The sequence below is a fragment of the Xyrauchen texanus genome, chromosome 43 (assembly GCF_025860055.1).
Source record: "Xyrauchen texanus isolate HMW12.3.18 chromosome 43, RBS_HiC_50CHRs, whole genome shotgun sequence".
In the NCBI taxonomy this organism is placed as follows: Eukaryota; Metazoa; Chordata; class Actinopteri; order Cypriniformes; family Catostomidae; genus Xyrauchen; species Xyrauchen texanus.
In genome coordinates, this window is record NC_068318.1 from 11,536,826 (window position 1) to 11,552,783 (window position 15,958).

At 36.3% G+C, this 15,958-nt stretch overlaps 2 protein-coding genes across 2 annotated transcripts; one reads left to right on the top strand and one right to left on the bottom strand.

Annotated features, from left to right (window-relative positions):
• Window positions 1–206: 206 nt before the first annotated feature.
• On the top strand, window positions 207–11,551 carry gmcl1 (germ cell-less, spermatogenesis associated). Its single transcript, XM_052116377.1, has 15 exons — window positions 207–425; window positions 936–1,123; window positions 5,205–5,328; window positions 5,450–5,546; window positions 5,689–5,786; window positions 5,946–6,058; window positions 6,160–6,225; window positions 6,319–6,403; window positions 8,038–8,128; window positions 8,205–8,345; window positions 8,800–8,869; window positions 8,982–9,057; window positions 9,152–9,297; window positions 10,538–10,625; window positions 10,711–11,551. Exons 2-15 carry the CDS (start codon window positions 948–950, stop codon window positions 10,849–10,851), a joined length of 1,512 nt encoding a protein of 503 aa, XP_051972337.1. The 5' UTR covers window positions 207–425; window positions 936–947; the 3' UTR covers window positions 10,852–11,551.
• A 1,148-nt stretch (window positions 11,552–12,699) lies between these two features.
• On the bottom strand, window positions 12,700–15,927 carry fam136a (family with sequence similarity 136 member A). The gene is made up of 3 exons (XM_052116388.1): window positions 15,603–15,927; window positions 13,173–13,313; window positions 12,700–13,072 (listed from the first exon to the last, which is right to left on the bottom strand). Exons 1-3 carry the CDS (start codon window positions 15,687–15,689, stop codon window positions 12,884–12,886), a joined length of 417 nt encoding a protein of 138 aa, XP_051972348.1. The 5' UTR covers window positions 15,690–15,927; the 3' UTR covers window positions 12,700–12,883.
• Between the last annotated feature and the right edge of the window lie 31 nt (window positions 15,928–15,958).

Genomic DNA, 15,958 nt, shown 5'->3' on the forward strand with positions numbered 1-15,958 from the left:
AAAACAATTGAATCTGAATTTCAACAGAGTGCCATATATATATATATATATATATATATATATATATATATATAATTTCACATTAAGCAAAATTCACTATAAGCTGTTTTAGTTGTTAAAAATAAAAGATTACTAGTGAATATCTCGGCTCCGCGACGCTAGGAGGCAGCAGCATCCGGTAAACATCACAGAGCTGTGACGTGGAGAACAGACATTCCCGCTGTTTGTTGTTTATCAGTCTGCTTTGTCTTTGACCACTATATTGAGTCATTTGTTTTATCCAGAAGTCTTTTTGTCATTAACAGCCAAGACTTGCCTTCATTTTAAGCCTAATGATGCATTTGAACATTTGTTGAGAAGCAGATTTCAGGGTGTGTCCAGTATTTTGAGAGGAAGAAGCGTGTGGTGTGTTTACAGTACGATAGGTGAGATTATTTACTAATGCTTTCTAACATACAAACCATCTTAATGTGCCATTTGGTGGACATGATCGGTTTTGATGTTGAAATGTGAAGCTAACATCAGTACAGACTCTTACAGAGTTCTGTACAGTACAGAGTTCCTTATAAACCGGTCATATCAAAGCGTAACATCACTGATTCTGAACTAAACCATAAAGCTAAAGCTTAATTACTGTGTAGAAACAGCATGATTTACAAACATCAATTTGTGTATTAACATTATTTTAAGTTAATGAACGAAGTAAGTTCTGGTTCTCATGAGCAGTAGGTCTCTTTCACAGCACCTGTCATCTGACTTCAGTCTAACCTGTATACAGTGTTTAAGAGCACAGGTTGTTGTATTTTTAGACTTTCTGCAGGTGGCGCCCAGAGTTTGATTAAAAATGTATTGGTCCTGACATATTAGTGGATTTATTGGGTTTTCACTAGTTTAGTAACATGACAAAGCCTGTTTTTTGTTGTTTGTTTTTTAAGGCTGAGATAATTATGGGTTCACTTGGGAGCCGGTTTCAGTCGTCACCCCGGGGCCCGGATGAAGCTGCGGAGAGGCAATGTGCTGGAAACAGACACGGTTGTAAGTGCAGGAAGAGGAAACGCAGCTCTCATTGTGAGTGTGACAGTGAGCCAGAGGAAGAGGACAGTCAGCTGGACACACCACGCAGGTGACAAAACATGTATCTGAAAACATGTGGTTTGAGTTATCCAATTGGTATCGGATCGCTCAAAATGGATGTTAATACAGGGTGAAAACATAATGCATGATAATGCAAAGCATAATGTATGTTAAACATGACACATTTATTGATGAAAATAATAACTGGATATTTTTCCTTTACTGAAGAATGGTGCTAGCATGGGCACAATTCATCTCCACAATGCCAAGGTGTTTTAGGGTGTTCTGGGTGGTTGCTCACTGACCCAAGTCAAAAGAGTCTGCAAGGAAGTTTTTATTTGGATTCTCAAGCTCATTTTAGGCCATCAAACATAAATGTATGTTGTTGAACAATATTTATTTATTTGCCACTTAGCATACCCATGCAAAACCATGCTCTTCTAGACCATATGAATTCCAGAATCAACCTTGTGCTCTGCTTTAATAACTGATATTGGGGTAAAATAAAAAGGAGCACATGAAATGTACTTATTTCATTGACTTGAAGCATTAAGATTACACCGATCAGCCGCAACATTAAAACCACTTGCCTAATATTGTGTAGGTCCCCCTCGTGCCACCAAAACGGTGCCAACCCACATCTTGGAACAGCATTCTGATATTATATTCGTCTCACCACAATTATACAGAGCGGTTATCTGATATACCGTAGACTTTGTCAGTTCGAACCAGTCTGGTCATTCTCTGTTGACCTCTCACATCAACAAGGCGTTTCCGTAAACAGAATTGCCCCTCACTGGATATTTTTAGTTTTTAGCACCTTTCGGAGTAAATGCTAGTGACTGTTGTGTGTGAAAATCCCAGAAGATCAGCAGTTACAGAAATACTCAAACTAGCCCGTCACCAAAACCAATCATATCTCTTCAGAAGACATGGATTAAACTACTGTCTTTTGATATACTTTTACAGTGCATCCGGAAAGTATTCACAGCGCTTCACTTTTTCCACATTTTGTTATGTTACAGCCTTATTCCAAAATTGATTATATTAATTATTTTCCTCAAAATTCTACAAACAATACCCCATAATGACAACTTGAAAGAAGTTTGTTTGAAATCTTTGCAAATTTATTAAAAATAATAAACGGAAATATATCACATGTACATAAGTATTCACAGCCTTTGCCGTGAGACTCAAAATTGAGCTCAGGTGCATCCTGTATCCACTGACCATCCTTGATGTTTCTACAACTTGATTGGAGTCCACCTGTGATAAATTCAGTTGATTGGACATGATTTGGAAAGGCACACACCTGTCTATATAAGGTCCCACAGTTAACAGTGCATGTCAGAGCACAAACCGAGCCATGCCGTCCAAGGAATTGTCTGTAGACCTCCGAGACAGGATTGTATCGAGGCACAGATCTGGGGAAGGGTACAGAAAAATGTCTGCTGCATTGAAGGTCCCAGTGAGCACAGTGGCCTCCATCATCCGTAAATGGATGAAGTTTGGAAGCACCAGGACTCTCCTAGAGCTGGCCGCCCGGCTGAACTGAGCGATCGGAGGAGAAGGGCCTTAGTCAGGGAGGTGACCAAGAACCCAATGGTCACTCTGACAGAGCTCCAGCGTTTCTCTGTGGAGAGAGGAGAACCTTCCAGAAGAACAACCATCTCTGCAGCAATCCATCAATCAGGCCAGACGGAAGCCACTCCTCAGTAAAAGGCACATGACAGCCCCCCTGGAGTAGGTCAAAAGGCACCTGAAGGACTCTCAGACCATGAGAAACAAAATTCTCTGGTCTGATGAAACAAAGATTGAACTCTTTGGCCTGAATGGCAAGCGTCATTTCTGGAGGACACCAGGCACCACTCATCACATGTGCAATACCATCCCTACAGTGAAGCATGGTGGTGGCAGCATCATGTTGTGGGGATGTTTTTCAGCGGCAGGAACTGGGAGACTAGTCAGGATCGAGGGAAAGATGAATGCAGCAATGTACAGAGACATCCTTGATGAAAACCTGCTCCAGAGCACTCTGGACCTCAGACTGGGGTGACCAACAGGACAACGACCCTAAGCACACAGCCAAGATAACAAAGGAGTGGCTACGGGTCAGCTCTGTGAATGTCCTTGAGTGACCCAGCCAGAGCCCAGACTTGAACATCTCTTGAGAGATCTGTGCACCGACACTCCCCATCCAACCTGATTGAGCTTGAGAGGTCCTGCAAAGAAGAATGGGAGAAACTGCCCAAAAATAGGTGTGCCAAGCTTGTAGCATCATATTCAAAAAGACTTGAGGCTGTAATTGGTGCCAAAGGTGCTTCAACAAAGTACTGAGCAAAGGCTGTGAATACTTATGTACATGTGATTTTTATTTTATTTTAATACATTAGCAAAGATTTCAAACAAACTTCTTTCACATTGTCATTATGGGGTGTTGTTTGTATAATTTTGAGGAAAATAATGAATTTAATCAATTTTAGAATAAGGTTGTAACATAACAAAATGTGGAAAAAGTGAAGCGCTGTGAATACTTTCCGGATGCACTGTAACTACCTTTATTTGCTTTTTGAATATTCAAATTTCTGGTCATCACTCACTTGCATTGTGAGGACCTACAGAGCTGAAAACGTCTTCTAAAAATTTTTGTTTGTGTTCTACAGTAGAAAGTCATACACATCTGGGGTGGCACAAGAGGGTAATTGATGAGAGAATGTTCATTTTTGGGTGAAGTTTTCCTTTAAATTGGTAATCAGGGTTTTTCCTGGCTCAAAATGAGGCAGAGGTTGTACCATACTGATCAAAAAAGTAATGTTAAGAACACATAAACATTGGCTTTGCATTAATACACTCCTAATGACCTGGCAACTGAATAATAGTGTTCATTTTGTCATCTGTTTTTTTCATTTAATTTTAGTCTTAATCCTGTGTCAAATGTCCTTTTTAGTTTTTATCATATTTAGTCAACCTTATCCTATTTTAGTCAAGTTTTAGTTGACAAAGTCTGGGTATTTTTATGAAAACTGTTGACATTTTAGTCATATTTTTATAACATTTAGTCATAATGACATTTTAGTCACTGAACACTGTAAACATTTATAGCCATAAATTATTGATAAGCATTTGTAAATTTTTTTCTATCCAAAACCTATATATATATATATATATATATACATACATACATACACACATTTTATTGTTGTTGTCATTTTAGTGTTATTTTTCACACAAGATCGATCTTATCATGATGATTAGAGTTAGAGTGCGCATCAGCCGGCGGAACTTTATGTCTCGACTCCCGCTCAGATTGGGTCTCTCTTCCGCTTCTGGTTTAAGCGGCTCTGACTGCACAGAGAATGACAGCTTTGGACTTTGTGTTTATTTACACAGCACGCTCCCATACTATATTAACTTTAATTAAGGATGAAATAAAGATATATCGCCAAGCTGTGATCTGTGTTTCTATCAGACACTCGAGCTGAAGTGTTCCTCTCGTCTCGTGTGTCATCATTTTTGTTTTATATGATCTCAAGTTACGTTAAATGACCTAAAGTAACTATTCAAGTTTTTTTTAATTATTATTGCTGAGATTTGCAGTTACAAATGACAATTAACTGAGTGCAACGCTTGTTAGTGTTTTCCAAGAAGACACCCACCAGAGTTTTGTAGACCGCCAGAGGCGGCACGGAATTTGACGGAGGCAGCCACCTAGTAATCCTCTCTGCAGGAAAAACCCAGGGAGTATTACTCAACATTATTGACAAGAAAAAGAGAACATCTCTCACTGCAGTTGCCTGTTTAACTAGGTCAAACAAAATATTTTTTACCACATTAAGATGTGAGTTATAACATGCAAAACAACCAGTTAAAAGAATTGATCGTTCTTGCTGTTGCTAAAAACAAAATGTTATGAATGTGTCATTTGGATATTATTAAATTCAATTTAGTAATCCCACATGGCCCATTTGGACATTGTTTAAATGTGTAAACCCATTTATAAGCAATATTGATAATGATTCTTTCCTTTTGATGCCCCTCTACTTGGTGTGTTGTTTAATTTTATTCAGTATATTTGTGTCTTCTGTTTCGTTTTTCTGTTGCATGCGTTCCTCTCTCTGGATCTCAAACAGAAAGAAGTTGAAAAGCACCTCTAAGTATATCTACCAGACACTTTTCCTGAATGGAGAGAACAGCGACATCCAGATTCGTGCCCTGGGGCAAGAGTGGAACCTGCACAAGATTTACTTGTGTCAGGTTGGTGCAGCTGTTCAGTTTTTTAGTGATATGTTAATAACAGAGTGCTTAGAAACAAACATTCTTTTTGTAGTTTAAATGCTTTTTCCCTCTTGTAATTTTTTTTTTTACTTCTGAACAGTCAGGCTATTTCTCCAGCATGTTCAGTGGATCCTGGAAGGAATCCAACATGATGGTCATAGAGCTTGAGATCCCAGACCAGAATATTGACACAGAGGGTGAGGATTCTGTAAATATAACATTTTTAAATATACAATTTATAAAAAATAAACCTTCCTTGTTTCAAGGAACTAATTTTGTAATTTATTTTAGTAGGGGACACCATTCATAACCTGTCCTTGTTTTCCTCTTAATCTGTAGCCCTGCAAGTGGTTTTTGGGTCACTGTACAGGGATGACGTATTGATCAAACCAAGCCGGGTCGTGAACATTCTTGCTGCGGCTTGCATGCTCCAACTGGTTAGTATGTCCAATGGTGCCAGGAAGTTTCACCGCCATTAAGAATATTGTTGTTTTGTGATATACAGCTACAGTATGAGGAGCAAGATTAGGAATGAATATAACTCTTTTTCAAAAAAATTTTTTAAGTAAGTCTTGCTGTTTGTCTTGCATTTTCAGGATGGACTAATCCATCAGTGTGGAGAGACCATGAAGGAGAATGTGAATGTTAAGACCGTGTCCAGCTATTATAATGCCGCCACCATGTACGGCTTGGACTCCGTCATGAAGAAGTCAGTAGTTTTCTTGTTGTATACTGTAACTCCCCCAGTGAATTATATGATTTTGGAATACACTTTTGTGTTGTAATAAATGGGTAACACTTGTGTTTCAGGTGTTTAGAGTGGCTCCTCAATAACCTTATGACTCATCAGAACGTGGACCTAATGAAGGAGCTCGGGTACCTATGGAATATGCATCTATCTATTGTCTTCTATGAAGTTTTGAGTGTTGATAAATGTCTTTTTGTCTTATTTCAATATGTGTGATTTAGGGTGGAAATGATGGAACTGCTCATTCAGTCCTCTGATCTGTTTGTAATGCAAGTGGAGATGGACGTTTACACTGCACTGAAAAAGGTGAACAACATCATACAGTACAAGACGTAGCGAGCATCTTAAGGAATCAAAAAGATTTTAAGCAATCAAAGAAGCCGTAGGCAGAAACATTTATATTACCTTCTTAGATACCTAATTTTGGCCACAATCAAAGGCAGCAGGACATGTGTACTTTGTGGGGAAAGTCAATCAGAGTAAATAATTGATCCAAGATTAAGGACGAGTTGAAAAAAAGGTTGTATTATAAATAAACGTATTTTTTTAAATGTAGTATGTACAGACTCCGGGAGTACGTTGGTAACCAGAATACAGTTACATTAAAAAAGCATTTTGATCACTGAAGAGATTACTTTGCATTTTATTGTCATTTGTTTCATTTAATATTTTGTCTATTCAGTTGAAAAGCATTTATCAATATAAATGGTGCAATCAGAGGAGCAGTGGTAAAACTCTTATGATGTCTTGCATACAAGCAGACAGAGGGTGAGTTTACACAGTTATGAGTGGAAAGGTGGATATGATATCATTGAGAAACTTTCCTTTAGGGAGCTACAGCTTGTTTCTACATCTTTACAGAAATCAGTTAGCGATGCTTTGACAAATGAAACATAAATCCAATAAATACACAGTAACTGCATATACTGTATGCTTTGTTAATGTTTTTGTGTGGTTTGGGTATTTTACAAGAATAAAGGATGTTTATATGAGAAATGCTAAGCAATGTAGCCTTTAGCATCATATTGATGGCTACAAATAATTGATTTTCTGCCTAATTCTATGCACAGAAATTTACATTAGATCAGAAAAGATGACGTTGTGTACACACTGTGGGTTTAAAGTATGTTTGGAGCAGCAGAAATGGTTAAACTTGCATAAATTGTCATGTGAACATTTACCTTTATGCTAGGCTAAAATGCTATTTCTAGGCTTAACATGCACCTGTTACCAGGCACGAATGTATTTTAAAATTAAGAAAATACAGGTTAGAGCACAACTATATTTTTTAGTAAGACCTCCTATATTAGGGCAAAGATGTACTGCAAAAATCTTTTTCTTTTTGTGAATTTATATATTGTTTTCATGTAAAAATATCTAAAAATCCTTAAAACAAGAAAAGTTGCAACACTGCTAGATATTTTGGCTTTTTTCAGAGATTGTAGAGAATATATTTAATTTTGCTTTACTGTACATGCAGATGATTTGTCACTTGTTATTCTCTTGTTTATAGTCAAAACAAGTAAAAAAAATCTGCCAGAGCTAAAGAAGTAATCCAAAGTAAATACATTCTGTTACTGACCTTCAGTTATCTAAAGGAATATGTTACAAGTTTATATTTTACTGCATGTACTATGTAATCTGTAATGGAATACATTTGTAAAAATAGCCTTTCCAAACCTGGCTATGTTTTTAAATGCTTATTTAAGTCCCGGGTCATTAGCTTAGCAACATGCTAAAGTCAAACTTTATTGAAACCAGTTTTGACACAGGTCAGACACTGGTCACTTTTTGTGTGGTGCATGAGTTGAGTTTGAGTCAGCCATTCTAAATCTGTTACTTGTGAGGTTCCTTTCATTTACAACGCTGCCTTAGAAGTGGCTGCCTGTTGTAGGCTGTACACATGTAAGTCACAGCTGCATCTTTTGCCTCTCTTTCAGTGGATGTTTTTGCAGCTTAATCCATCATGGGATGGCCCTATTAAACAGCTTCTGCTCGATGCAGATGCCTGGCTTTGTAAAAGAAGAAGTGGTACGTACAATAAATACACACTCACACACATGTACAGAAAACCTCACCCTATCTCACACTCATACACTGAATGCAGAGTCTGGAGAGGAGGAACCATTTCTGAACACAGATGATGGGATGCCCTTCGTCCCTGTTTTCAGACACATCCGTCTGCAGTACATCATCAATGACCTGGCATCTGCCCGTATGCTGGAACGAGACAACATCCTGCCTCCGGGTAAGTTCCAAAAGCTAACTAGTGGAGCTATCAATGTAAAGTCATTTTCACCTTGCAGCTTATTCTAGACAAGAACCATTATCAAATGGTGACTGTGAATGTACGGGTGAAACATGTCCGGGTCTAAGGTGGGGCATTGCCCCCTAGATTTTCCTTGTGCCCCTCCAGCTGGACAGAGAAAAGACCAAGGTCCACCCTTAATGTCAACACTACAGGTTGTGCGTGAACTAAACAAGCTCTTCAGATATGTGAATATAAATACAGTCAGCAACGTGGAATGCGAACAATGCTTACCGGTAGTCTAAATTATCGTTTTTGATCCTGCAATTATTCATTTACAAATCAAGCACTGGGGGCAGGAAAACCTGAAATCAGATATGGCTGAACAAATATGTTTTCTTGTTGCACAGTTGGTGTGATCTTAACCCAACTTCCTCTGTCTCGTGTCCATTAGAGTGGCTGAGCACTGTATACAAAAAGCAGTGGTTTGCCATGCTGAGGACGGAACATGAAAATGATAACGGGTGAGAGAACACTCAAAACACGTGCACATTCCTATAACATTAGAATATGGAGTTTGTACTGAATGTGGTTTGAAAGGAAAGAGAAATGACTGAATATATTTATATGTTCTAGACCTCAAGATGCCAATAAAGAGGACTTTGAGCTGAACAGCATGCGCTGTGGCCGAAAACTGATCAAGGATGGAGATGTGAGTTGGTACTGTATATATATAATATAAATTACAGTTTTGTAACTTGCTTTTTGATTGGAAAGTAATTTCAATTTGTTTGCTTCCTCTAAAGTACTGTTGGCGATGGACAGGGTTTAATTATGGCTTTGACCTGTTGGTGACCTACACTAACCGCTTCATTATCTTTAAGAGAAACACTCTCAGTCAGCCATGTGGAGGCGCTGTTAGTTTACAGCCACGACGGCACCTTGCATACAGGTGAGCTGTTGCACATCACAGCACCATCAGTTTATTTCTTCTGTACTGTAGATGTACTTATATAGCACGTTTAAAGAACAAATCATGCAGATATAATCTATATAAAATACATTTAATAATATAAATAAAATTCATTGTTTTATTCAATATATATTTTATAATTTATTATAGAAACTAGGGCTCTCAGTTGATTCATATTTTAATCAAATGAAACCTGATATATGATGAATAAATCAAGTAATCACATACTAATATTTGCTGAAAAAGGCCCCCTAATAAAGATGATTCAACACACAATCATCAGAATAATAATAAATATAACATAAAATAATTCAAAGACATTACAATGTTTTAAATTATAATTCACATATGGTTGCGGGGCATGATTAATTGCATTACATTTTTTAAGCACATTATTTTTTGAATAATGAATCACACTGAATTAAAGGAATAGTTCACCCAAAAATTAAAATTCTCTCATCATTTAATCCCAGATGTTTATGACTTTCTTTCCTCTGCTGAACACAAATGAAGATATTTAGAAAAATATTTAAACTCTGTAGGTCCTAAAAATGCAAGTGAATGAGTGCCAAAAATCACACAAGTCAGCATAAAAGTAAACCATATGACTCCAGTGGTTAAATTAATGTGTCCAGGAGCGATTTGACAGGTGTGGGTGAGAAACAGATAAATATATAAGTACATTTTTACTGTAAATTCTCCTCCCAGCTCAGTCAGTCTCCACTTTAACTTTCACTTTCTTCATGCATATCCCCCCTACTGGTCAGGGAAAAGAATTACTAGCAAAAAAGGGCTTAAATATTGATCTGTTTCTCACACACACTTATCATATCACTTTTGAAGATATGGATTTAACCACTGGAGGATTACATTTATGCTGACATTATGTCATTTTTGGAGCATCAAAAGTTTGGCACCCATTCACTTGCATTGTATGAACTTGCAGGGCTGAAATATTCTACTAAAAATCTTAATTTGTGTTCTGCAGAAGAAAGTCATACACATCTGGGATGGCATGAGGGTTGGTAAATAATAAGAGAATTTTCATTTTTAGGTGAACTATCCCTTTAACGCATTAAATCTAAACCTTAATATTTTATCAAAGCATATTTATAGTTTATTTACTATATATAATATTTACAATTAAAGCAGTAGGAAAGAATAGCTTCTGCCATGTTTGTATATGGCTTATTTTTCATTTTTCAAAAAATTATTTCAGATTGCGGCTTGCGTCATTTGATCACAATGGAAAAGTGGTTTGCAGCCGGTCAACTGGCTACCAGCTTGTTTCTCTTGAAAAGGACCAGGTATTCCATCATGATTTTTTTTTATCATTAACTTTTCTTTTTTTTTTGCAATTATTTAAAAACTCACTTTGTTTTATAATCTCAGGAATACGTGGTGATGAATCTGGACAGTCGGCTCTTGTCTTTTCCTCTATATGTGTGCTGTAACTTCCTCTACACGTCGCCATCCAATGAGAGGAGAGGTGACACACCAGAGCCAGAGAGTAGCGCACGCAGCGTGTCATGACATAAACCACCATAACCAGTCCAGCCTTTAACTGAGCCTTCTTTTTATGTTACATTTTGTCAGCCTCTGATGTATATTATTCTTTTTATATATATATATATATATATATATATATCCTTTTTGTTTATGTAAATAGTCAGGTGCCTTTTAAATAATTGACTAAATTCCAACATCAAAGAGTCAAATCTGACAAAGTCTACAGATAAGCTCTTTGTCAAGTTTTTGTTTCTGTTCGTATTTGTTTGGAGGTGGTCTTACATGTACAGTCATTTTTCTTGTTAGGCTGGTTGTTGATTTGTCAGGCATTCCCATATTTTTAAAGAAAAAAAAATATATACTGAATACCATAATTATCAATTTTGTACTGTAAAAAATTGTTAAAATTGGTGCTAACTTCACATTTTTGTTGTCATTTGTCAATGCATGTTATTGTAGGAAAACCAAGGGTCTAATGGGCATGTGTTGGTTTTGAATTAAAGGGCATTTAATAGACTTTCGTAGAAGTTCAATGAATCAGAACAGTTTTGAGTATTTATACACAATGTGTTTTTGGCTATATGTAAACCTTTTTGGACCAAAGTATCAAAGGAGAAGTCCAATAAAACTGCATTGACAAACAGATTACTTGTTCATTATGAGTCATCTCATATAAATTACTCATATTAAATACTTGTTATTTTCATGATTTGGAAATGATGATATTTCAGCCCAAGATCAAAAAGAAAAAAATCTAATGTATTTTACATAAATAAAAATGAAGCCTGTTTTTGAATGGACATTGTTGCACATGAATCTCCAAATTTGAGTAAGCATAACACAAATATATCATAGTAATACAGTAATGAAAATCAATACTTTGACACTTAAAATTAATTCAAACAAGTATTTTACAAATGTAGTTTTAAAAAAAATGGTATTATACTTTTGAAAATTATTATTTATTTATTTGCATAATGTGGTAATGAAAATAGGGTGAAAATGTGCCTATTTGTCATGAAAATGTCACAATTAAAAATGTAATGGTCCGAAAAACTGGTATATATAGATATATAAATATATCTATATATATATTTTTTAAATTATCTAATTTTAGTGTGAAATCTGATTGGGATATTTTCATATTCATTTTACGCAAGATTCTCCTTCAATTGATTTTCTGGATTCTTTAAAGTTTACTTAAAGGTAAAGTTCATCCAAAAATGAAAATTCTCTCGTCATTTACTCTCTTGCCATCCCAGATGTGCATGACTTTCTTCTGCTGAACACAAATTAAGATTTTTAGAAGAATATTTCAGCTCTGTAGGTCCATACAATGCAAGTGAATGGGTGCAAAAAATTTGAAGCTGCAAAATCCACAAAGGCAGCATAAAAGTAAAACATATGACTCCAGTGGTTAAATCCATATATTCTGAAGTGATCAAATAGGTGAGTGAGAAACTGATCAATATTTAAATCCTTTTTCCTTTCACTATCTCCTGTTTTTGGTGATTCACATTCTTTGTGCATATCGTCCCCTACTGAGCAGGGAGGAGAATTTATGATTTAAAAAAATTATCCGTTTCTCACCCACACCTATCATATCGTGTCTGAACACTACATGGATTACTTTTATGCTCCTTTTATGTGAATTTGAGCTTCAAAATGTTAACACCCATTCACTTGCATTGTATGGACCTACAGAGCTGAAATATTCTTCTAAAAATCTTAATTTCTGTTCTGCAGAAGAAAATTAAACATCTTGGATGGCAAGAGGGTGAGTAAATCATGAGAGAATTTTCATTTTTGGGTGAAATATCCCTTTAATTCATACATCTCTCTGTGCCACATTCAACAAATTTCATTCTTGGTTATCACATTTTTTTTATTGTTTGTACAAAAGTCACAAACAACACAGACAGAAATCAACATGTCATTCACAAAAGCTTCACACAGTGGTGATATCGAAGAGTAACCTTCACAAAAGCAAGTTCTTCCATCTAGTAAGATAAGTCCATTATACTAATTTTGTTTATCCTCTGTTTCAAATGTTTCTTCACTGAGGTATTGAGTTCAAGCTGTCTTTAATTCTGCGGGTCATACTGGGCATCATGTTGAGGTGCTCATCCACACAACTGCTCACACAGCTGTCCATCAGTGCCCGCACGACTGGCTCTTTCGCCCCGGAGTCAAACAGGTCCTTGGCTTTGTCATTACAGTGCATCGTACATCTTGTGAGACGGTCCTGAAAGTGAATAAGTACCTTTGATTAATACCATTCCAGATGGAAGGTTTCATTCAGCAGACAGACCACATGGAACATGATCTTAGCAAAGTCAACGTACCTGAAATTTTTCAAGCTCACTAGTAACCAATCCTTGAGCTTTGGCCAGTGGTGTGTGGCAGCGGTCTATACACTGATGCACCTGGTTCATGGAGTCACTAGGATGCACGCAGCATTCTGCACTGCAGCGAAACATCTGCGCCTGAAAACAGAGATGAGCTGTTTACTGAATGAACCATTGATTAACAAGGGATCAAAAAAGAAACCCCGTTTCATATAGCTTAAACAGAATTTGCCCAGTACATTAAATAAATTAAATGAATGAAGAACAATAAATAAAGAACACTATTCAGCAGCAGGTAACGTGTCAAATGACATGCTGTACATAATTTACTAACATGTTAACCCTTAAATGCATGGGCGTTATGCCAAACAGTATTACACACTCGGGTCTTCAGCAACCTGGCACATATATCTACCACGATTTGATCAACAAAATGCCCAGAGAGTGTTAAGATTTTCAACGCTTTTTAAGACAATTGGAAAATAATAGAATAGTATTTATTCTGCAATATTTTGGTGTTTTATTTTTCATATATAAAAGAGATGATGCAACAAATGATAGAACAGGATACATTACTTCCAACTGTCTGTCAAATGCATACTGAGCTACATATAACATATAAGATACACATAAGTATTTTCTCAAGCACTTATTGAGTCTAAATAAAAGTACAACTTACAGAATTTCAGAAGTACACCCAAATGACAATATCCAAATCAAACTGATCATGTGTTACACTTCCTATAGTTTACTTCCATGTTGTTTCTTAATCAAATAACAATGACAAATGTAAATCAAGTCAATCAATAAAACAACAGCAACACCTTGAGTAACAAATAACATGTGTTTTATGTGTGTGGACATGCATATGGGATACTGATAATTCACCACTACTGCACAGAAAATCTACATTATATAATAATTTGTATGAATACGGCACTAGTTTGTCTTGTAATAAAGAAATAAATGAGGGAGTGGTGGTGGCGTAGTGGCTAAAGCACAGGGCTGTTAATCAGAAGGTCACAGGTTCGAACCCCACGGCCACCACCATTGTGTCCTTGAGTAAGACACTTAACTCCAGGTTGCTCTGGGGGATTGTCCCTGTAATAATTGCACTGTAAGTCGCTTTGGATAAAAGCGTCTGCCAAATGCATAAATGTAAATGTAAATAAATATCCTGTCACAGTAAACTTAAATATATATGAAATAATCTATATGTTGTGACACTATTACATATCTCGGGTCACTAAAGACCCTATATCATTTTTGTTATTAGAATGTTTTTTTTTGCAACTCACTCGCATTTTGTAATTTTTTTAAAGAATATTCATAAGAGAAAGGTAAAGGAATAAAGATGTGGAGGCATAACTACGGTAAAGGAGGTAAAATATCCTGGGTCACTAAACACCCAAGGTATGTATTTAAAGGTTTAACAACATTTATCTAATTCTTGTCGAATTATGATATATGCAGTTTTTATGTCCTAATTTGAGAGACTATTTGTCCTTTTAAACATGCATTTGTCCCACCACAGGACTATTTATATGATTAAAATATTAACAAGGTAAAGAAATGATGACAGGATCTAAAATATACACTTCCCCTTATAGATTCATACATTTGAACAAAACCTTGATGTTGAAAAAATATATTTAATGGCCATGTTATTTGTCAACTACCCTACAATGTCATATAATCCAAGCTTCACTTTACACACTTCCGTTGTAATACATGTAAATATTTATTTATGCAACATATATACTTTTTCAGCTTTCATTTATTTTTTTGCATACTGTTCATAATAAAAGCATAAAACTTACCATAGATTAATGTACAGCCAAAAGTAACATCAAACATGTTCACAGTTTCCTAATATAACCATCATGTCTCTTACAGCTTCAGTTTTTAGCAGAGACTACAAAGCAAAGACGGACCACTTTATTAAAAATAAATGGGAGAATTTGGAACGCCCAAGCAAGAGGCTGTAGAATGTAAGTCCCGCCTTGAGGTAAAAGAGCCAGTCACCTTTTAGATATAGACATCGCCTGTCAATCACATTTTAGATATTGACATTGCCTGTCAATCACATTTTAGATATAGACATCGCCTGTCAATCATCTAGAGAATGCTCGTGCGCATTAGCTATATAAGCCGAGAAAAGTGCGTTTTTCAGCGTAATACGAGGTAAAGAATCACAATTTATGGCACCAGCGTTGTCAGATTTTACTGCTGATTTGAAAAATGCTCTTTGATCGTAATTTTGAAAACAACCGTTTTGGAGATTTCGGTCTTTCTTCATTCAAGTAGATTTGAGCTGCACAGTCATGACTGGAAATAGCCTCCAAAGAGCGTTCCAAAGATGGTTGATAGTGGACTGACTTGCTAGATAGTCTCCGGTGTTCGGCTTTAGATGAAACATAATGTTACCTGCATCTTACGGATGTGATCTCTCTCCAGACTCTGTACCATATCTTCAACTGCCTTCTGCATTCGAACCTGCTGTGCTTCTGCCATTCCTGATCTCAGAAGAGCTTTTGAAGCCAATTAGTTTTTAATTTCACAATTAAAGATTTTACTTTAACTAGCGACGCTGCAAAATCATAAATCAAATCGGACAACTGTTGCTAACAAGGGCTGAAAATTATTGGACTAAAAAAATTATTAAAACCGAATTTGCTTTCAGATTAAATGAAATAGAAGCGCAGCAATTCAATAATACTTCAGTAAGGTCACCTCCTACTATCCTTTAATAAGCATGCTGCCACTGGATCATGCGACCTCCG

What these genes read in the sequence shown, in the direction of transcription:
- fam136a (XM_052116388.1), bottom strand. Translation starts at nt 15,689, where the DNA reads ATGGCAGAAGCACAGCAGGTTCGAATGCAGAAGGCAGTTGAAGATATG. An exon ending in ATCACATCCGTAAGATGCAG is followed by an intron (nt 13,314 to 15,602) that starts GTAACATTATGT and finishes CTCTGTTTTCAG; the next exon opens with GCGCAGATGTTTCGCTGCAG. An exon ending in GTGAGCTTGAAAAATTTCAG is followed by an intron (nt 13,073 to 13,172) that starts GTACGTTGACTT and finishes ATTCACTTTCAG; the next exon opens with GACCGTCTCACAAGATGTAC.
- gmcl1 (XM_052116377.1), top strand. Translation starts at nt 948, where the DNA reads ATGGGTTCACTTGGGAGCCGGTTTCAGTCGTCACCCCGGGGCCCGGAT. An exon ending in GACCTAATGAAGGAGCTCGG is followed by an intron (nt 6,226 to 6,318) that starts GTACCTATGGAA and finishes TGTGTGATTTAG; the next exon opens with GGTGGAAATGATGGAACTGC. An exon ending in TTTACACTGCACTGAAAAAG is followed by an intron (nt 6,404 to 8,037) that starts GTGAACAACATC and finishes CCTCTCTTTCAG; the next exon opens with TGGATGTTTTTGCAGCTTAA.